This window comes from Cinclus cinclus, chromosome 9, assembly GCF_963662255.1.
Source record: "Cinclus cinclus chromosome 9, bCinCin1.1, whole genome shotgun sequence".
NCBI classification, from domain to species: Eukaryota; Metazoa; Chordata; class Aves; order Passeriformes; family Cinclidae; genus Cinclus; species Cinclus cinclus.
The window spans coordinates 22,848,537-22,871,867 of NC_085054.1; the positions used below are offsets into that span (position 1 = coordinate 22,848,537).

At 40.3% G+C, this 23,331-nt stretch overlaps 1 protein-coding gene across 1 annotated transcript in view; it reads right to left on the reverse strand.

Annotated features, from left to right (window-relative positions):
- Positions 1-22,690, reverse strand: part of TMEM163 (transmembrane protein 163) — an 84,182-nt gene extending 61,492 nt beyond the window's left edge. The window contains exons 1-2 of the mRNA XM_062498317.1: positions 22,534-22,690; positions 17,439-17,558 (exon numbers count right to left, since the gene is read on the reverse strand). Of these exons, the coding sequence (XP_062354301.1) occupies positions 17,439-17,558; positions 22,534-22,690 (277 nt within the window). The remainder of the gene's footprint in view (positions 1-17,438; positions 17,559-22,533) is intronic.
- Between the last annotated feature and the right edge of the window lie 641 nt (positions 22,691-23,331).

Genomic DNA, 23,331 nt, shown 5'->3' on the forward strand with positions numbered 1-23,331 from the left:
TCAAAATTAGGCTTCTAAAATCAGTATTCAAATTATTCTTCTTCAGTTTAACCTTCCCAGTGGCATGGAATAGTAAACATGATCCAATTCACAGGAATTTAGTGATAAATAATGAAACAGAAACATAAAATACTGCAACACAGTATAGATTTGGGATCTGAATATACACTTCTGAGACATGATCAAAACAGCAGAGTTAGAGCCAGGGAAACCACAGAAACAAAGAGGAGCTGGTTAAAATACTCTTGACACCACACAGCAAGGATATCAGTGTTCATCTTCTTTAAAGACAGGTAACAGTAAATTAGAACCAGTAAGAACAGGTACCTACCCCTGAAGTCAATAATCATTGCATACATAACCAAGACCACATACTTTCACCTAAGAATGATTAAAAGGTAATAAAAAATGTCATTTTCAGTGATCAGAATGGTCTGAAATGTACTGTTTAAGCACTTGAACAAAGCATAACTTGAGATTCAAAACAAGTGGGCACTTGGGAAAAAAAATAAGCACAAAACCAACAGGTACATGGGGGAAAAATGGGAGGAAGAGAAAGGGAATGTGCACTTCTTTAAAACTGTATCACGTCTAAAATAGTATCTTATATCACTAAGCATGTAATGTAATTCTAATGGAGTTTTTATTCTAAAGAATTTTTTATTCAGAAAATAAAAAAAATGTCGCTGTTTTTCAGAAGATAAAGGTAAAATTAAAGAGAAGTATCAGAAGGGAACAAGTTACCTGCTGATTTGTTTCCCAGTAACCCACCGTGTCCACTAGACCTGACTCTGAGTTTGTATTCATCTTCCTTTAAAAGTCAGTAGCACCTCAACAGAAAACTGGAATTTGGGCTGCATCTGTGTTCTCTCCATCTGGAGGAGAGGAGCAGGAGCTACTGGTTTACTCCTGCAGGGGTTGAAGTGCAGGCAAACAATTTCTGTCTTTCTTAGGACCCTCAATCTCTCTCACTCAACAAACAGCATTTAGGGTAATGTGCTTTTCCAGAATAAGACTGCTTCTCCCTCTCCAACCTTTCCTTTTCAATCCTAAACCTCAATGACAAAACAATTGCTTTCTCAAGAAAACAATTACTTCTGGAGAACCTAATTTAATTTTTTTAGGATTACAAGCCATTCAGATGCTAGGGACTGAAAACCATTCAAACATATTGCTTTGAGGACTACTATATTCAAGGCTGACCTAACTCTTGCTAAAGGCATATTAACCATAATTAACCATATGAGCTATATCAGCAAGACAGTTCTGCAACATGAAATATCTGAAATATTGCATCATTACCACTGCAGTGAGCAGAGAGGAGACTGCCTAATATTATTATCTGTTTGATAAATCAATCATCTATCTACACAAGAAATTAAAAAAAAAATAAAAGCTAAGAAACTTTTCTATTTGAAAAATGGTTTCATTTGATGGAAAAGTATGGAAGTGCATAAAGAATTCATGCCTCCAGGTTCTGTTGCTTTCCTATCCCTTAAAGCTAAATTCTCTCTTTCTATGATCCAAACAAACAAGGGAAGAAAGTAAAGAAATTGTCAATTAATTTTTGAGTCAGAAACTCGATAGTTGCTTGAAGCAGCCATCCCTACTATTTTTACTAATCTCCAAATTCAACATGTGCTCCATGCAGAATTATGAATCACTTTGTTATTTTCTAAAGCAGCTCAGATTTAATCACCATTTCACTAAACAGCAAAGTAACAGGATGTTCTGCATCCCTCACCAGTGTCTGTGGAAGTGGGCACGGCACTAGAGGCAAACACTACGTGTGACTCAGGACAACAGCTGCTGTGAAATCAAACACAGAGCAGGGCAGCCCTTGCCAAAGATGGTGAATGAAAATTTGAGAAGATTAATAACTCTCAATGCCCAAACTTCCCTGTTCCCAGCTGTCAAATAGACAAAAGTTTGCATGGAGTAAGAAGAAAATCAGGGTTACCACACCCCTGTATTGCTGCCACTGAAAAAAGTGGGACATGAAGGATTAGGTTTTGGTCTTCCACTTGGAGCTGACCACCACTGGAAATGAACACAGCAAGATCAACAAATGTTTCATGTACAGAAAACTATATTCACAATGGGGACTACATCACAGCAATCAAAGGCAGAAAACATTTCAGAATGGTCATCTGAGGTAAGGGGAATGATTTCTAATGGGGAAAGCCAAATATTCCTTGCAATCATTAATACTGTTAGCAAACTAAATTCTGAACCTATTGAAGAAAGAGGAAAAATCCTACAAAACCACCTCTGAGGCCAGGGGTTTTTTCCCTATCTATTGGAATTCTGAACAATCCTGTTTGGGGCTTTTTTAATAGATGAAACTAAAAGGAGGAAATTCAACAAAACCACATGAAACTGCTTCCATACCTCCTTCAAGATCCTTCTTCTGTATTTCTTTGCTTTCTATAACTATCTAGAACAGTCATTTTTTTGCCTAAAACTGGAGGAATTCTATACCATATTCTACTCTATCAACACTTAGAAAAATACATTCTATCATTAAAATCTCAAAGCTCAAGATCATGGATCTTATTAAGGCTCAGGAACACAATGTGAATAATCTCAATGAAAACAAAACAAATTACATCAGTAAACTAAAATTCTAATTTCTATTTAATTTCTAATGCTTCATCCTAAATCAGAATTACTAAAACCAAGTGCAGCCCTCAAAACCTAAGTGGTAACAGAAAAGTTAAGTGCCCTACCAGCCCCAGAACTGGAAACTGAATTCAGATTTTCCTAATGCCATGCACTTTTTTGCATGTCAAATTCAGCTATTGATGCTGTTCTACATCAAAGGATTTCTATTGATTGCAGTGAAGATAATGAATACCAAGTATCTCCCAAACAGAACCCCTTTATCAACCTCTTCTGCTGACCCAGGGCCTTGACATTCCTTATCTTAATCATCAGCATCACAAGACAAGACACAGAAGCACACAAAGGCAAAAATCAATTCTGATTGAAGTTACAGAAGTGAAATCAAGGCAGATATATTCCTGGAGCAGGGGAGCTCCACAGCATCATTAATGGGATACATTTTATTAACTTCCCTGCATCTTACCTAACCTAATGAAATCATTGTATACACATACGGAAAGTTAGAGCTGAGAAAACAGATTGTAAATGTTTAGGTCTAAAAGGTGTCCTTGTAGTGTGTAGTAACACACATTTTTAGCAGTTCTCTCTGCCAGCAAATGTGAAGCCCAGGCCTCCAGGAAAGGAAAAGCACACCATTTCCATTCCTTCCTAATTGGACTCCAGAGAGGGACACATTTAAAACAAAGATCAAATCTACTGCTTCTTGGAACTAAACTGCATTGTAACTGTCAATCTGCCTATAAAGGACAGGTAGCAATACTATTTCTTAAACTAACTTCAGAATGTATCACCTGAATGACAGCTAAATACATTCATTTACAAGCAAAGGTCATCTCCTCATGTGACCTCTACTGTTGTTGAATAACCTACTCATACTTGTATGAGAAATTAAAACAACCAAAACAGAGATAAATGTTTTACCAGAAGCTCCAGAAAACTCAGTTCTTTCCTTTCAAAAGTATATTTTCTCCAAAGATTTCTGAGTGTTTCAAACGCTGACAGTATAGGACACTCCTGAATAAAACCAGTATTGTATCATTTTCTGCCATAAGCACCCTTGCTTCCAGTGCCAAGAAGCAAAGGAACTGACTGTAGTGCACAAGAGTGCAAGCCTGGTTTTATAACCCTTGTCCCTCAGCAGCCACCGAGAGCTTTCACTTGGTCTGGAACTGAGAACGTGCTTTTAGAAACACTACATCCCCCTAAAGTAATTTCTTATTACACAGTATTATCAAGACCCATAGTTTCTGCCCTTGCTTTAAACCACAGAATCTGCACACTTATATTTATACATCTGTGTGAGATTTCCAAACCAATTTGTTAGTCCTGCAGCTTCTTTGCAACCCAGTTGTGCAATCTGTTTTCCCACGTGTCCTCTACTATGTAGGGCAGGATGGCAGAACATCACCTCCCCGTTTGTGTTCTGCTGCCAGGTTTGATGGGTTTTACCCTGGATGATCCACTTAAGAGTCTGTTTTCACTTGTATTTAGTACTGACATCAGTGGATTCCATCCCTTCTTTCCAGCTGAGAGTATGTCTGCTTTCTTCAATTATATGAAAGTCACTGAATCCTCGGGCCCAACTATGTTTTTAAGACTGCCATTGAAAGAAAGGCTGATTGTGCTCACCTCCATACAAGAGCACATAAAAACCAAGAATGCCAAAGGCAAAGCATGTATCGAAACAACTGCCACCTCTAAAAGCACCCAAGTCATCGGCCCATATGATGATCAAAAAACCCTTTGGCTTTTCCTCATTCTAGGAACACTGAGCTTTGCCAGTGCACGTGATAGGCAAAGACACTGGGACTGAAAGCAGCTCTTTACACATAGTCTGTTTCAAAGATTTGACAACAGGACTGTGACACACAGGACACTGAAACATTCCCAGGATTAACCTGTAGACCCAACAGATGCACTGTTAGCACGTAATCATCTGTTCCTCAGAACTTCTCTGTATGTCTTCCACACTTCCCATCCACATCCTCAAATGCCATACAAGGCTGCTGCAGCTGCAAAGATAAGGCAAGACAACAATCTTTTGGTAGTTCTTCCTCAAACCATCTACCTGAAGTTCCTCTCCATGACAGGCACTGCAATAAAGGTATAACAGCCTCAGAAAAGAACACAGCATCACAGGAACATGCCCTTTAAACAAGTGATGTGCATTTGGTTATGAAAAATTTATTTAATCAGTTATAAGCACCATCTACCCTGATTTTTAAAGAACCTAAACCCAGCATTTGGGGTGCTTTTTTACGTATTCTAAGTCATACCATATTTAGCAAACCTTTTCTCCTCTGCTACAGAAGTTATTTTGACTTGTTTTTTTGAAAAAGCAAAATTAGCAAGGTATTTTACTGCTAAGCAGAAACCTGCAATGCAGCAGGAAGCCTATGCAGAAAATGTGCACAGTACCCAGCAAGGGTAACAAATCACCAACTCACTAAACTCCAGTGTGCCTCACGGTCACTGCAGAACAGCATTTATTTCACAATGCACTCTAAACACACCAGGGGGAGATATAAAGGGAAACTTCATATGCAGAAAGCTGTTTATTATGGTTCTAGGACAACATGGAAAGACTGACTTCTCCATTCTATAGCAGGGAAATGCAAACTTCCAGCTACCTAAGAAAACCATCAGGGACACCATTCTGCTTGACAGTGCTCATGCTGGCACACTTCCTTAGCCTTCATAAATGGATTTTTGCATAGCTTTTCAGCTACAAGGGGTAGGGACACATCCTCCAACAGCACAGTAATCTCCAGGGACATACCTGCTGTACCTGCTCTGATCCATTTAGACACCCATTTCACTTCCCTGTGTCATGCCCTGAAAAATATTCACAGCTCAGTTACAAATCACCAGCAGATTCTTACAGGGTACTAAATGCAGTGACCAGTCTTATTCTCTTATTCTGTGAATAATGTAACCTACCTAGTTTTAAACTGCCACACCTGAGCCAGCCAAACCTCAAATGTCTGTTCAACTCTTGGCAAAATTTTTAAAAAAAAGGAAAACATTTGGTAACCTCAGGGAATCCAACTGCACTTTTTGTACTTTTTATACAGCTTTCAAACCTTACTTTGAAGTCTGGACTGCTGAGATTTGTTACAAAAACCTCTGGCTCAGTTTTTCCCAAAAAGAGAAAAAAGTACATGCAACAAACCTAGCATAACCCTACAAAAAAATAACATCAAACATGAAAAGTTACTCTGAACACCGGGTCAAAGAGATACAGGGCAAAATAGGTTCTTCCTTGAGAGTCAAGGCCTCACTAATGTGTTCCAGACAACTGTCAAAAGTTAAAGCCATCTTACTTGCTGCTCAAAGATAGATTCAAATTTTTTAAACTGCCATGCTCTGTAAAGATTTCCTCCTTGATCTCAAGAACTTCATGCACTTAGGACTCAAGGCAGGTTATTTCCTAGAATTCTCCTGTTCTTTTTATTTCTCAATTGTACTCACTTGACAGCATCTTCAAGTTGTAAAAATTCTTTCCAAACTCTACCTGACCAATGAAAATGGTTACTCTAGAAAGAGAACAAACGTAAGTTTGCCAGCACTGGAAAACCAATATTAATAACATTTACATTTCTCTACCACTTACAAAAGAAGGAAGAAAAATGAGAAAGCATTAAAAAAAAAAAAAAAAAAAAAAAAGTCAAGCCCCTAATTACTACAGGGACCTTGAGAGGCCCTGCACAAAGTGAAGCTGTTCCACCAAGAGCCACCACTCTATGGCACTGACCAACCCTGTCCTCTTACTCTACATTGTCTCCAAATAGTTCCAGCTCATCAGTAACTGGATTAACTGCACCACCAGAATACATCAGGAGTAGCACCATATTCCTCAAAGCCCACCAGCTCAAAACACATCACTTAGCCATAAAGTTACCCCTGCACAGGCAACAAGTCAAACACATCTAAATACATTCAGTACATTACAGCATTAGAAATTCTGTGAATTTGAAACAACTTCCCTAAGTTAAACCACAACAAACTCTGGAAATTATCCCATAAATCAGTAGGTCCAATGCTGAGATGGAGCAGCCAGTAATGCCTTCCTACAACTGCACATACAAATTTCAGAGCATGTTGTCACTCTGAAAGACTTGGGTTGCATATGAACATCTCAGCTACTATGTGCAAAACACTCCAATTTTTGGCAGAAAAATCAGTTATCTTTTTATTTATCAAAGCCTGATGTGTGCAGATGGAGAACAAGCTTATGGCAGCAAAATCATTTTCCCAAAGCCACAAAGAAATCTTGGGTTATGCCCAGGATTAGAACAGTCCCTGGAGCAAATTCTTGGCCCAGCCTCTGTGAACCTAGCAGGATCTGAGTTGCTGTTAATTCACCTTTTTCCCCAGTGTTTAAAAATGCTTGTACGAATCAAGACAGACTGCCTTAAGCAAATATTTCCTCACAAAAGTGAGAAACAACTTACTACCAAAACACCAAGGAAATGCTAAACAGAGTCTGAAAACACCTCATCAAAAAAGTTCATCCTATGGTTTGCCATGCAATTTAGGGACTGATGCTTATTTATTCCAAATTGAAATAAACCCATGGAAGTCAACAAATCTATGGCCTTCAGCTAAAGATCTTCCCCTATAAATTACTTTAAGTATATTCAGGTGATTTCAAGTCTAAAGATTCCATAAACCAATAAACATCATTTGCAACCTTATCCCTTAAATCACAGTCTTGTTTTCATTCACCAGATGTTTCTCAGCAGGCAAATGTACACACAATAACCCCATGAGTATCTCTTAGTGGGAGAGTAACAGGAAATTTCACTTTGAGTAGGGTTTGCTCAAGTGGCAGGACCCAAAATACAAGAAAATGAATCCTTTTCCTGCCCACTTCTCAGTATCAGACATTTGTGGGTTTGGTTTTTTGACACATTCACAGGCAGTAACTACAAGTTTCCCACAATTAGAACTCATATGGTAAAGGGCACATAACTATGATTTCTACCTCTTTAACTAAAAATCTTAATAATTTAATTTGATTACTTATTTTTTCATGGCTAGAGAGAATTGTTAAACAATTTCTCCTTTTCCTGTTGCAGGCAATTACACACAGGAATATCAAGTCATGCTAAATGAGAAGGAGACACAGTTTACTGTTAGTTTTTAATGTGCCACAAAAATGAGCAGATGAATTGGATCTTTTGGGTACTATTAGTTCCACATAGTTAGACATTATAGCCTGATATATGTTAGTCTCAGCAGCAAGTCAGAGAATAGTGATTTCTATCAATTTGGGAGGTACACAATAATCCTCTGGGCATACACACAGCCCTGTTTTACACAACAAGCTGAGACTGATGCCTTACATCTGTCTTCCTTATTCCTGGCAGCACGCTCCAGCACACATGCAAATTGATCCCCATAAACCAGTGCTGTACAGGCTGTCTCGAGCTGCTGAGCAGTTTTCTCACAGCCCCTGAGCCATGTATTTAGGAAGTGATGTGCCACCACTGCAATCACCATCAGTTTTGTCTCTGGCTTCCATGGTGTTGGCCAGCTCTGATGCTGGGTCCTTGGCTCTGCCCTGTGCTTTCCATTGACCTGTTAGCAGCACTTAATTCAATTCACACTAAATGTGAATTTAACATCAACATTTCAAGTGTACCTTAACCTATCTATCGTTCCCTACCAGAATGGGAATGCATGGAGCTACCTTTCTTTCCCAGCTATGCATCCTAGCTGACACTGCAGGCTGCATTTCCATCCTATTAAATCTCCCACTGAACTATAATAAATCTTTCTTCTAAATTTTTTTCTTTTCAGAACCTGGGGAAATACTGTCATTCTTTGGCCATTGAAATGTTTCACTAAAGAATGTGATCCATGCACAATGCACTTAGATGTGTATTTTCTTCATTTAGATATATTGAAAATATATATTGAACTCAACAGTTCCTTGAAGCAAAATCTTTAATAGTACAAGATAAACTATCCTCATATCTGATGAGAAAACTCCATTTAGGATTCAGCTAAAGATCCTGTTCTTCATAGATGTTACTCATTCTCAGCATCACACCTGGCACAAAAATGGCTCAGAGATCTCTCCAGAAAGGAGAGCTTGTGGTGCAAGTGCCAAAAGCCACTTATCCTGCAACAGTTCCTGGAAGGCAGATGCCTCTTGTCTACCTATTTTTATGGTATCTGTCAGACTATCCCACTTCCTCTGCAGTCTAGCAAAATACCAGCTGGTTATTTCTGGTCATTCTTCTTTGACTAAGCACTGACTAATCTTCTTTGAATTCTGAAGATAAGCTTCTCTGTCCCTTTTTCTGCAATATCCAGAGAGAAAAAGTAATGGAAGTCATACATGAAAGTCAGAAGAGATACACAGGAGCTCTTAATGGTTTTTCTGAAGAGGATTGCTTTGCAAATGAAGGGTAGCGCCCGTTAAAAGTTATCTTGTCTTTTCCAGTCTCTGGACTTTTTGCTTCTGTCTTTACCAAAGATTATGATAATGTTTATTTGAACCAAACTAATTCAAGCAGTTTGTACCATCTGTTTAGTACAATGTATCAAAGTTCTGCAACCTTTAGATTTATCAAACTGGGTTTTTCACACATCCTAGTACTAGTGTGCTTCCTCTTACAAAGTGTCATGGCATGGGACCAGCAGGAGTACCCAGGACCCGAGGTTCATGCTCTTGCTGGTGGTATTTTCAGAAACCAAAGAAACCAAAGTGTCCTTCAGCTCACACTGGGTTATTGACCTCAGCAGGGGCGGTGCCACCCATTCACAAAACCTCATTCTGTTATTTTCTCTGCTACCACTCTGTGTATCCCTCCCAGCTCCCAGATGCTCCCAATTCTCACTGAGCACTACCATGGCTGCACATCCAGCTTCAATGTATGGAGCTGCTGGGAGCTCAAATACATATCATTTATGAGATTATTTTACTAAGTCCTCCTACAGTGGAGTTTTAATAAAATGAGCCATTTACAAATAATATTCTGTGTTGAGAAAGTATTAAAATCTAACAAATTCCTACTTTCAGTGTAAGGAAATCAAACACTGTTACTGAAAAATCACAGAAAATAAGCGCCAGAAAGGAAACATTAAGCACTATCAACCTCCCTAGTAAAGCAAAATTTACAAATGTTATTAAAAAAAATTAACTGAGGTACAAGTTTACATTTTGTTTCTTACATTTTGTTGCATATTAAGTTAAAAAACATGAATATTTTAAAATTTTGGACAGAAGAAAACCTAGTAAGGAAACTGTGCACTGATTTATTTTCATTACTTTCACTGCTGCTCATGAAGTTTGAATCCAGTAGTGCTTTAAAAATTCACAAAATTCGAACAATAAAGTGAAACTACACAATGAATATTAAACATACATTTTCTGTCATTAATATTGATTTTCAGCTCCAGGTACAAACAATTAGAAGTTCACTTTTGCCAATAAGCAAAGAAATGCATTTTTTAATTGGGACAGCAGAGAAAATATTAAATTATCTATGAAAACCAAATTCTATTGGTATATGAGGCATTCATAAAGAAATCTGTTAATATATTCATGCCTCTGCACAAGCCTGCAACAGCTGAGGCACTACTTTGTGAAACTGATACTACAGCAATTGATTGAAAATACATTTGACTTTTCAGACTGCAGGGATGGTCCTTCAAAGGGCAGATGTACACCCACCTGTGTGATGCAGAAAATACAGCAAGAGCAACAACTGACACTTGTGCTAGAGGATCATTTATTTTCAATTTTATATATAAAATTCCAGCAGGTTTTTTATGGATAACAGTTAACACCAATCACATGCAATAAACTCAATATTACTTTTTTTTCCCCTAACTACTTCCATCTGCTTTTAGTCAAGACACATTTTCCACTCAGTACAAGCTAGGGATGGTTGAAGGGCACATTGTTCCCATACCTCCCAGTTAGCACCAAGTGGCCTGCCTAAAACTGTCTCCATTCAGTGTTAAATTCTTCTCCCATAAGAAAAATTATCCCTCTACCTACACCTGTCTGTAATGGCACAGTAGAATTCTCTCAGGGATAGGAGTAGGATCCATGTCATCCATGCAATTACTTAACAATAATTACACTTATTTGTATATTGCACCTTGATACACAACCTTATTCTCATCATTGGAACCTCTGAACCATCAAACACAGAATCCAAGCAGGGATCTGATGGCAAAACTGAAGACCAAATTTCAAGTGTGTAAAACCTCCTGCTGTGATTGAAATATAACATATATTACCCACATTACATAACCTAGATGTCAATTCATTTGAAAGACTTTACCATTCTTACTGGTTTAAATGTTGCATAGACTCATTTCAATCTTTTCCACACAAAATAAACCCAAATAAATAAATAAATAAATAAATAAATAAATTTTTAAAAAACACCTTGGGAAGGAAAAATAAAACAACAAAGGAAGGAACTGTGATTATGATAGACAATGTACTTGCACATTTCTCACTCTTCATGAAGTCGTGTTACAGTGCTGGCTTTTCCTCATCATCAGCACCCTGTTTTAAATTCAAAATTCTTTGGGATGATCTTCTCACATGAGAAAAGAATAACTACTTAAGACAAGGAATTGAAATTTTCTAAGGCAAAAATGCAACCAACCAATGAGTTTTAAAGGTTAGCATTTAAACACAAATTCAACTGATTTAACAAACTTCCACCACAGCAACAATTTTTAATTGTTTGCTGTTCAAATACACTATATCACTATCTAGCCTGTTCTGGATTTCACAGATTTCCACCATCATTTTCCTTGCCAGCTAAGGAAAAGATTTCATGAAGTGTGAAGCACTGCAGATTTTAGACCCACACTTCTGCTCAACAGCTATCAGTCTTGAACTTGACATCCATATGTTATTTTCTCCTCCCAAGAAAGTCACTTAGAGCTTTGTATGACTGAAAAAAAAAACAGGCCCTTACTGGTCTCTCATTTAATTTTCAGTGAATGAAAATTGCATTTTGTCATTATTAAGTGCACACTGACCTATACAAAAGGCTGTCTTCTGCCAGTGTTGCACAAGCAATGGATTTTTTGTCCTTTAGATTTTATCTGTAACATGGTTAGGACCAAACTCTATTTTCACCTGTAGTGGTGCAGCTATAACGAGGATGACAGGGGAGCACAAGAGTTACCAATATCAGAACTGTACCTTGGGAATTTGAGTTCCATATTTCATTAATGTTTCAGCCCTGAGGCATCTGTCTTTTTTTTTCACTGACGTAATTAAACAACCTGAGAAATATGCAATATCTGCATACTGTCACAGAGGAGCTTTAGTCTGTATTTAGTCTTTACTTGCTTTTAAGTGTTTGCATGGAATTGTGACTTGAAATGTAAATTTCTGTACTCTACTCAAGAAAAAAAAAATCTACATAAAACCTCTTCTCAGGTCTTTAGGAGTAAGAGATGGAATTCTGCATTCCTGGAACAGAAAAAACAAAGACCGAGACTTTTCACATTTTCTGTGATCCTGGAGAGTTCTGTTTAGGTTCCCAGATGAGACACTCTAACCCCAGCCTGAGTGCTGAATGCCCATCATTTGTCTGAAATTAGTGACCTTTAAAGAATTAAATATCCAAACTAAAGAGCTTCAGACCCATGGACCTGCCCTACATTTTTTATTAGTGGTGTTACTATGATTCACAGGTGTGCCCAGGATACACTAAGTATTGTGCAAACATCAGGGAAAGCCCACACATATTTAATTTTTCAAGCATGAATAGGAATGGGCCACAGAGAAAACGATATATTCATCAATACATTAATATAGTCACTCCCCATCTCAGTTGTCTGAGGAGTGACAGATTACATCAGTACATCCACATGTGAGCATCCAGATGACAGCAGCTTCAATTGCTCAAGGTTTGTCCCATGTGACTTCATTTGCATGCACCAAAATGGAGGAAAACCAGTAGTCTTGTTCTATAGCTAACCCATATAAGACTTTATGACTCAATGCAGTCATTCCAATGACAAAAGTGAGCCTGGATACACAATTTCTAAGTTTGTTGGCATTTATAGCTGTTAGAATCTGAATTAGCATAAAGCATTAATCTGAAAGCAAAACCTACCCTGAAACTTGTAAGCATTTGCACCACACATTTCATACAAAATGCCTCTCAGTATGTGGAAGCTCACTGTGATAAATCATTTTTCAGCAGTTCATTCTGAAACACAAATAATTTTTAATATAAAATCAGAATGTCAGTGTCTGCATTTACATTTAATATCTTATCCATGGGTCAATAGCTAATCCTGTAAAATACTCCCACTCACAGAATTCTACCTGCTGAGTTTCCACCTGAGATTTGATCCAGATAAATGGAATTCACCTTCTCATAATACCAGCACCTCTTACTACACCAGACTAAACACTTAGCAGGATGTGACTTTTTGCTGCATTGTTATTTCTGTACAGCTGAACCTTACCTGTGCCTGTGGTGAGCTGAAAGGGGGGATCTCCAGAGCAGCCCTGGGGATAGGTGTGAGCACCCAGCTGCCTGCTATTTCCCAGCACTCTGCAAACAGCCAGCCCCTGTGACTCCCCCAGTGACCGGGGCCGATGCAGACCTGCCCTGGCCAGGCTGGGGCAGGCTGGCTGCAGCCCTTCACAAAGCTCACATTTAACAAACCCATACATTCTAAATCTTCTCTCAGTCTCCCACTACAAAGAAAGCCTTCAGTGCAGAATTTGGTCTATACATTGTTTTGATGTATTGATAGGACTCCTCCATTCACTGTGAAGCAATTTTGGATAATCAGATCAGGAAGATGAATGAGCATGCTGCTTTCTGTGAATCACAAGTCTACACTGGACAAAAAAATACCAGACAGAATGAGCTTGTTTTCTGCTTTGACAATATTATCAGAGATTAGCTGCCTGAGCAGAAACTGAACTGCAACAGCAGAAGCTGTATTTGTATATTTTTCAAAATTATGCTTTAGTAACATAAATGTCAAGAAACTAAGAATAATGGGTTTCAAAACACCAGAGTTCTATTCCACCTGTTCTTTATTATGATTCTTAAACTTGGCTCAGTATGAACACATAATACTGCAGCTATGGAAAGAAATAATCGTTGTTATGAAATGACTGCAGCCTTATATTACACAGACATACACTGCAAAAAAAAAAAAGTTCTTAGTCTGTTATCATTCTTTTCTCTGTTATCATTCTTCTCTTATGTTACTGTAATCCAAAAATAATTATATTGGAATTATTATTCTGGTACTTAATTTGGGGTGCTAAGGAATAATTTAATGTACATTTTAATAACCTTTATCATGCTCAGACTCTGTTTATTGCTATATGCTTATAACAAAGTAAATCCACTCTTGATGAAAATTCTACAAGTATGCGTATTTCAGGCAACACTGAAACGAAGAGCAAAATTAATTTATTGACTAGGCATTGACTAGTATTTGAATCATGCAAGTATTGCTCAAAACAATAGTGCCAGAATATTTTGAGAGCACCAAATTTTCAGCCACTGATGATGATACATGAGGCTCCAGTGACCTCAAGGATCTCCCACATTTAAGTCTATGGAGATTTTACTGAAGCCTTGTGCAATTTCATGCTGGAGAGCAGCATCTGCAACAGCTCTCAGAGCCATGAGACCACAGTGGTTACCACAGAGTGCAGAACCTGCATCAGAGACAGCAGCTAGAACTTCTAAATGGTCTTTTACAAGTGCAGCATTTCTGCAGTAAAATGAAGTTTATTAAGTGCTTGACAGTAAGAGATCTGTTCTTTCAGCTAAGTGGAAAAGCTGATTTCATGGTCTAAGTCCTACTTGTCAGTATTAGTGAATGGAAGGTGACAACTTCATTTTCCCTTAAGCAGTCATTCTGCTCACACCCAGCCTAGCCTACTTCAGCTTTCTCTGAAAGGGTGGTCAGGCACTGGAAAAGTCTGCACAGGGAAGTGGTAGAATCATCATCTCTGGAAGTGTTCAAAAAATGTGTAAATGTGGCACTTAGGGATGCTGTTTAGTCATAAACGTGGCAGTGCTGGGTTAATAGTCGGACTCGATCTTAGAGGTCTTTTCCAACCTTAAAATTCTGTGATTCTATGATCTCAAGCCTCATTTGCTATAAACATAACCTTACAAGGAAACTACTTTCATGTATTCAGATCAACATGAGATTTTTCAGTCTCCTTCAAAATTACCAAGTCAAAATCAGAGTTCAGCTAGGGCAGCATCATAATCCCACCACAAGAAAACATCTAGTACCAGTCAAGAAAAAACATTCCAACTTACTCTAATGCTGGAAAAATTTAGTGCTGAAGGCAACTAGAGCAGTCTTGAAAGGAAGGACGGGAAGTGGACCATAAAAAGGAAAGGCAGTCTACTTGCAAACACCTGGTTGAAAAAGGAGGCTCCTGAACCTCTTCCCTTCTCTTCTACATGGGCATCACTCCCTTGGGCATTTTTCCTACAGTTATCAAGTAACATCAATTCCCTGTCCTAGTATCTTGACTATATCATGTGGGATACACTTGGAAGAAAATATTTTGAAGCCTAAAGGGGATTAAACAGAAAATTAAATAAGGAATTGATAGTGGAGTCAGGAAGAGCAGTAAGATTAGTCAGTGTAGCCTGACAATTACCACAACAGGCCCCTTTTTTCACTGAAATGGAACATCAGGGCTGTATTTCTAACACTTCACCATTACAGACAGGAGGTAAAATGGAAAGAGGGTGCTTTAAATAGCACTTGCTTGCAAAGAATTGTCAATGTCAGATACCCTAAAGTGACAAGTAGGCATTTATATCAAACAGGCAGCAATCGTGGCCACCTGGCATCCCTCCCAACCCATGGATTGGCTAGAGGAACCTGCTAAAAGGACAGAACTGAGGAAGAGACCAGCCAGTGTGAGACAATAAAATGAGCAGGACTTCTGAAATTGCATGGGGACGGCAAATTGATCCTAGAAACCACTGTATTTTCCTCAAAGATTGCAATTTTTAATAGTAAACACATGAAAAGCCCTGGCAATGCTTTTGTGGCACATAAGCTAACTGCCAACTGCCTATTAAAAGATTCCATACAGATTTAATATGTATCTGTTTGCTGATTCCTCTTTTATTCTTCATAAATTTTGCCTCAGCAAACCACGGGGAAAAATACATTCCAAAAACATATAATTAGTCTACTGATTTTAGCAGTTCAGTGCCTATCCCCTCCAGCTGAACATGCAGCCACAGTATATCCAGACAGGGGCTACAATCTTTGCTGTTGTTTGTTTCTCTAAATACTACCAGAGTGTCAAAAATAAGGAAAGAAAGAAAAAAAATAAGCCTAAGTAATCTTTTAAAATGTTTATAAGGATCCTTTTAAAAGACACAGTTTTAGTTACCTATATTACACTTAATTTTTGCAACCTTGACAAATGAAAAATAAAATTAAGCCATAACCTGGTATTTCTTGACAGTGTAGTGATCATAGGCAAAAAAAGTTATTCTGTAACATGGTATTTACCTTTATGTTGCTTCAGTAGCAAAGACCACTGTAATACCATGAAGCAGAACAAAATGGAAACTTGTTTCACTCTCTTGTCAGTGTTCAAATTCTTCACTGTGTCAGATTGTGCTTTTAAGTGTTCCTCCTCTTTTTTCTTATTTCTGAACCAAGTTATTGTACCTGTGTTTCCATATAAATTGCTCTGAGTAATAAATGTTGAGTTTTCAGAGACCATTTGGTCAGATTTTAATCACCTCTCCCGGGAGCTGACACCAACTTCCAGCAGCAGGTCATACAATGCAGATTAGAATAACAAAAGACACGCTGCTGTGATTCCAAAAGAAAAAAAAGAAAAAAAAAGGAAAAAAATAATACAAGCCTGTCTTTATCAAGCTTAATAATGATGTTTTGAGACTCCTTTGATGTCTCTGAGACAGAACCTTCCTATTGTTGGTATTAAAGCATAAATTCAATCACTTATGACTTTTCCTTCTCTAAAACAGAGAATGTGCCACTGCAAAGATTTTGTTCCACATTGCATTTTTTCTTTTTGTCTTTAATGTGTTACTTAATTGCTCAAGATATAGATCTTGTATTTTGCAAGTTTGCATTGAACTGAAATTTGTATTTACACAATATTGCATTTTTTCCTGTTTTGAAATAAAAGAAATAGATTTCATTTTTTCCCATAAAAAAATGGTTTGGGTTTAGTTTGGGTTTTTTCCCCACTCGAATTCTTTGTTTAAATGTAAAATGAAAAATTTTAGAAATTTGAAAATTGAATAGTCATGAAACCTAGAGAAAAGTACTGGTCTAAAAAGAAAATAGAATTTCTCTTCCAGATTAGCTTTGTCTTAGGTTGTCTATCAGTGTAATGCAGATAAATTATATGCTTCTGCCTTACAATTCTTTATTATATCACTATTCTTTATTATAGCATTCCCACTACAAATCCCAAGCAGATTAAGACCTGTCATATTTGACCTCCTTGGTAAAAGGCAACCCACTGCATAATGATTTTTACACTATTCTCCAAAATGAACAGTTCCACATGTATAAATGCTAGCAGGAATCAACATCTCCTGTTTCTTTCTCTGACCTTCAACAACCCTATACTCTGCAGAAAAAAAACAACAGTTTTACTAATTTATAAGCACCATGCAGACATAGGCAGTCTAGAGAGAAACCTCTTTAGCAGTTGCAAAGAAAAAACATGAGAAAGCTTCCACAAAGAAAGAAATTCTGAGACACCAAAAGAAAAACAAAAAGGAAGAGGTGTGAAGATTTAAAATATTCCCAATACTCACTGAAAGCAGCCACTGCAAGAGCCAGTGTGACAATAATGGAGACCCAGGAAACCCACAATGCCTTCTTTCTGTAGCTTTGAGCTTCATGAGGTTTTAGCCTTGTACTGCTTTCTAGTAAACCTGATAAGTAATAAGCAAAGAATGTATGAACAATGCATTGCTCCTTTTAAAAACACAGCTGTGTTAGTTCAGCCCTAGAACATACATTTGTATTCTATATTACACACAGAAGCAGCACAGAATCAAACCCTGCTCACATTATTAAGGTTAAGTGAATGAGGCCACCAGAAACACGTGAGTAAGCAAGAAGAGCACACACAAGCTGTTTTGACTCCACACAGACCCACACATCAATCCCCTAAAAAGAGCACTGTATTCCAGTCGTGGAAATTCACAAATCATTATTTCCACCTGTACCTCTACACAAGAAATGGCTCAGTTCTATACTCCATCAGATCAAAACTTGTTTCAGAACTTGAGGATCCTGGGGCTAATTAACATAAGAGAAAGACTCCTGCTCACCAGTCCCTGTGGAATAACCTCCCAATGCCCAGGGATGCACTGCACATATTGATCATCAAAGCACAAGTGGGCATGCCTCAGAATCAAAGCTATCACAGCTGAAAAGGCCTCCTGAAGCACCCTGTCCTGCATTTGGGCTAAGAACACATTCCCATCTAGAACTAACCAAAGAGCCAATTCTGTCCTTGCTGCAATCAGTGCAGAAGGCTATTGAACACAAGGGAATGTTACTGCTTTTTCTCCTTTTTGATGCTTTCAGTTTGTGGAAATCTTTTGTCCACTGATCTTAAATTACAGAGAATACAGGTTAAAGATAAATTAATAACATTCTTTGGTTTTTATTCTCTCAGTCTGAGTCTTACGTCACTTCTAAAATGCATTCAGAATTTTACGTATTTCCAATCTGTATATCCCATTCTGATTATTTTATGCTTAATACACTCATCTAATTTGAAACATACATTCTTTTTCACCATCAAGTTTCAGCTCAAATCTGTTTAAGTGGAGAGAAAACCTGATGGCTTTGAATTTCTTAATGAGTTACTCCAGATGTGGGTGGCTCCTCTCAGATGATGAGCACTTTTCAAGGAGATTTGCTTGCACTGAATGCACTGAACTGAGACACTGGTTTAACAGCACGACTTTCAGCCTAAAGTCTTAGACAAAGAGTGGAGAACAGGAGCTCTGTCAAACACAGCATCAGATTAAAACATAAGAGTTGAGGCTGTTACTATCCTCACCTTCCCCAGTTTTCTCTCTCATGGCTATTGCCACTTTCAAGGCAGGGACATCTGACATGGTTCTCAGTGTACTCCTGAAGCCACACCATGTTTAACCAAGTTTATTAACCTTTACAGATTTTAATTTCAACTGACTGTAATACACTGGCTGAAAACTGCAATGGTTTTGGAATCAATTCAGAACTGAATCAGACATCTCTGCCTGGGGGGCAGCAATGTGTCAGCAGAGGGGCAGGCATCCAGGGGTGGTCAAATTTCAGCCATCAGATTTTATTCTGCCACTTTGAGTCTGTTAAAATTACTGGTTGTAAGTAATCCTAGCATAATTGGTGGGATACATGCTGTCTTGGAATTTTTTTTTTATTTTTACACCTCAGTTACAATAAAGCACATAGTTTCTTTATGGGATTTCAGAGAGCCACTCTGAGAATTTCATGTTTGTACAGTAATTTTAGAAAATTTTAAATATTATCACACTTTTTGCTACACACTCCCCCCTTCATGAATGGAAAAGAATCTACAAACCTGCATGGACCAGGCCCTACACTGAAATTATGTCTATTTCCTATTAAGTGCATTCTTTGTCTGTCTAATACATGAAAACTGATAAATGACAACTCCAAAAGCTTTAAGTCTTTTACTGATAGTGTTGCACAGCTATTTCTCACATGCTTGCTTTTATTTGTGTGAATTTTTTTTTTTTTTTTTTTGCCCACAACTCTTTGGCCTATCTTCTGCTACTATATATAACAATGTACAGTTTAACTGCTGTCTGGTATGAGGTAATTCAACAGCACATCTTGAAACATAGGAAAGATTTCTACTAATACAAACACAGAGGAAACACAGCTTCTCACATTTTATGTGTTCACCCTCCCTGTCCCCTCCCCAAACCAAGAATTTTAAATTATGGCCCAAATCTGTTTGGAACATAAAGCAAATGTTTTCTCAGCCAATTTTAGCTCTCAATCTTTCAAACCTCAAATAAACACAGATGAGAATGACAGATATCCTCACCTGTTTCTTCCTTTTAAGACATCTTTTAATTCATGGCTACAGCTCACTATTGCCTGGGAAGTCCAACATACACAGCTGATACTAACAAATCAAATAATATCCTAATTAAACTGAGGAATGAATAATAAGCCCCAGAGCTAGTGCAGCACTCCTGATTACTATTCACATGTCAAGCACGTGTCCAGTATGACAGAGACTGCGGACCTTACAAAACTCAACCACTTCTGCCATGTGCGTGTGTGTGTTTCTCTGTCTCTCAAAATGGCTGGCATATTCCTGCTGTCAGCGATGTGATCCCTTCCTTCTTGAAATAATTCAAATACCTTTTCTGTATTTAAAATTTTCACCCCGAGGAAAGATCATATAATTCTTATGAGTGTCCTGAGAGCAGCACAGAAAAACACAAACTCATTCACACAAATACCAAGCCCATAGAATAAAAATTATTTAGAAGCCACAACAGCCAATTAACACAGAAGAACAAAATTTGCAAGGTAAACCTCCATATTTTTTCAATGACCATAAGAAAGCAAGTTTTAAGCATCCACAGGAGGACGAAAGTTAATCTTTCAGTATGAACTGCACTGCTACAAAAATAAAAAGCTAGCATCTACAAATGAAATTCCTCCGCCCTGAAATTAGCATACTGAGTAATTTTATTGCCAATAATTTATTAACACGTGGATGTCCTTAAGGCTTAGAAAAGATGATGAACTGGTTACATTCACTGGATTTTTAATTTATCTTTCAGTATCTTCACATATTAACAGATTTTCTTCCCATAAAAAAAATCAGAGGGAGAAAAAAACCTGCCCAACAGTTGCAGAACACAAGCTTGGCATATTTGTGAAGTGATTCTAGGATATTCTTTACCATATGCTGACTTACCAGAAGTTCTTTTCTATTTGGCTAAGGGATCATTTTAAAATGTCAAGTTAGAAATTGTGCAAGAGATAAGGCTAATAAAAAAACCTGTTCACCTAAGGATGTTAATTTAAGGATCCCATCCACAAAATAATCACTGATTTTTGGATCTGGCTCTTAAAGAGCAAATATCTTGTTCCAAAATTTATGGTTAGTATTTATTTTTAGCAAACATGGAAGCATCATCTCTATAACTGGATCTGGTATGATTCATTGGACAGGATTGTAGGAAAAAGTACAATCTAAAAGGACAGACTGTTAACATTTGCAACAGGGACAACCTGCAAAAAGCATGCCAGATTTCCCTCTACAATGACTGTGAATTATACTGGTATAGATGGAATCAGTAACTACAGGAAAGACTAAAAGAAAGGTACTGCAAGGGCCATAGAAGGAGCATGTAGGCAAGGAAAAAAAATATGGAGCTTTAGCTTCATCTCCCTCATAGAAAGAGATAAGTTAGGTACAACAGACACTATCTTTATGGAATTACCCTTAATGCCAAAACGGACAACTTTCACCTTTAGCTCTGTCATACTGGGCACAAATTAAAATTTTCTGTAACCAAACTTCAGTGTTTGAACCTTAATCAAAATTCCTCACTCATGTAAAAGAGAGCTGAAACCCTCAGACTGCCCCTGGGCAGGCACAACGTCTGTCCTCAGCCACTGGCAGTGACAGTGAGGGTACCCCTTGAACAAGGGCTGTCCCCAGCCCCAGAAGGACTGGAACCTGTCAGGAAGGTGGTGAATGCTCTTCCCCCTCACGCCTCTACTTTATGTCTACGATTTGTGAGCAGAGACAGGCTTCGGGAAGCTGGGCAAAGAACGGGAGACAGAGGGGGTTACATGCAAAGGGGTTATGGATGATGACTGAGAACACAAAAGGGACTCCTGGATGATGAAAGCAAAACTGAAAAGGAAGAAAAGGCAACAGAGAGGCTAAGGGAAGCCAGTAGATGAAATTAAAAGATGGAGACCAATGGTGTGGAAGAGGAGCCCGGAGGCGTTGTGGAGGACAGGGCAGTGGGGAGGGACGGAGGGTTAAAATGGCAGCTGCCTTTGTGGGCGGCAGGTGAGTGAGCCCTGAACAGATGTCCGAGATGGATGTGCTTCGCACTAAACCGCAGCGAGGTTTGGAAGCCGGCAGCTTTCCGTCCCTGCTCAGGTATTTAAGTAAATAACAAAAAAACCGAGTTGTGTGGAAGTGCACAGTTCGGCGGGGGAAGGGAGACAAGGCGTGAGACAAGTGCCCCGACTTCAACCCCCAGCCTGGCTGGGGCGGACCCCGAGGAACGCCCGGTTGTGCTCCTGTCACCCCGCCGGCTTGGGCACCTCAGCGGCGTCCCCAGGGAACCCCCGGCCCTGCCCGGCCCGGTCCGGCCCTCCGGGAGCCCCGCGCCCCTTGCCGGGCGCTGCCTGTGGAGCCAAGTGCCGCCGGCAGCCGCTCCGCCGCCAGGCAGGCAAGTTCTCGGGCGAGCCGGGAACAGCCACGAATAGAGTTTATAAAAATACTTCAAAGCTGTCGCGGAGAGCTCGCACGGGAGCTAAAACGGGGCAGAGCTTCGAGGGCGGCGCGGGGAGATGTTAAGCGGCTGCCAGCGGCGGGATGAGGGGTGGGAGAGCGGGGCTGGAGCGGGAAGTTCGGGGGGCAAGAGCCGATGTGCGGCTGCTAGGGCTGAAGGGGAGGGTGCGGGCAGGGCTGCTGCGGCGGCTTGGGGAGGGTACGGGTCCAGGGGAGCGAGAGAAAGGATGCTGCGGAGAGGGTGTCGGAGGAGCCGTCGGAATGGGTGTCAGGCGCCTCGGGACGCACGGAAGGTGGTGGGGCTCGCCACAGCGGAGGGCAGCGTGCAGGAAAGCGGGGGTCGGACGGACGGACGGACGGGCGCTCACCTCTATCCTCCAGCCCCTCGCTGAACTGCCCGCTCTCCCCGATCCGCAGCTGCTCCTGCTGCTGCTGCTCCCGGGGGGCCCCCGGCGGGTTGGCTCCTGGGGGCTGCACGATGGCGGGGTCCGGAGTGGTGTCCAGGGGGGCAGCGGACGGCTCCATTTCTTGCGGGGCGGCGGGAAGCGGCCGGCGGCTGTGGCAGGGAAGCGAGGAGCGAGCGGAGCATCCAGCCCGGGTGCGAGCCCGGGGAGAGGAGGAGACTCCGTCTCAGAGCATCAGGGAGACGGAGACGGGCAGCGAACAAACTCCGGGTGCTCCGTGCCGGCCGCTGCCCGCGGCCGCCTCATCACTGCCCGCGGCGGAGAGGGGCAGGTGGGAGCGCGGTGCCGCCTCCCGGCGCTGCCCGTCCCCTCCCCGCCCCGCCGAGCTCCCGCCGGCGGGAGCGCCTCAGGAAGCGGGAGCCTCCTCGGCCTCCCCTCGCCACAGCGGGCTCTGCCTCCTCCTCCCTCTCCTCCCCTCCTCCTCCCGCAGCCGAGCCCAGAGGGGAAGAGCTGTCCAGGGACTGTCCAAGGCCGGAGCCCTCCCGCCGCTCCCGAGGGCTGCGGGTGCCGGCCCTGCATGCAGCGAGGCCTCGTCCGCCTCGCCTCCCCTCACACAGGTAAAGACGCAGCTCCCCTTTGCTGGGGATTGCTCGTTCTCCATCTGCCGTCCCTTTTCCGGGATCCGAGCAGAGCCGCCTCACGCAGGCACATCTCAGACCCCGCAGCACTGAGGTTCTGTCACCCTCGGAGTTGCCTTAAAAC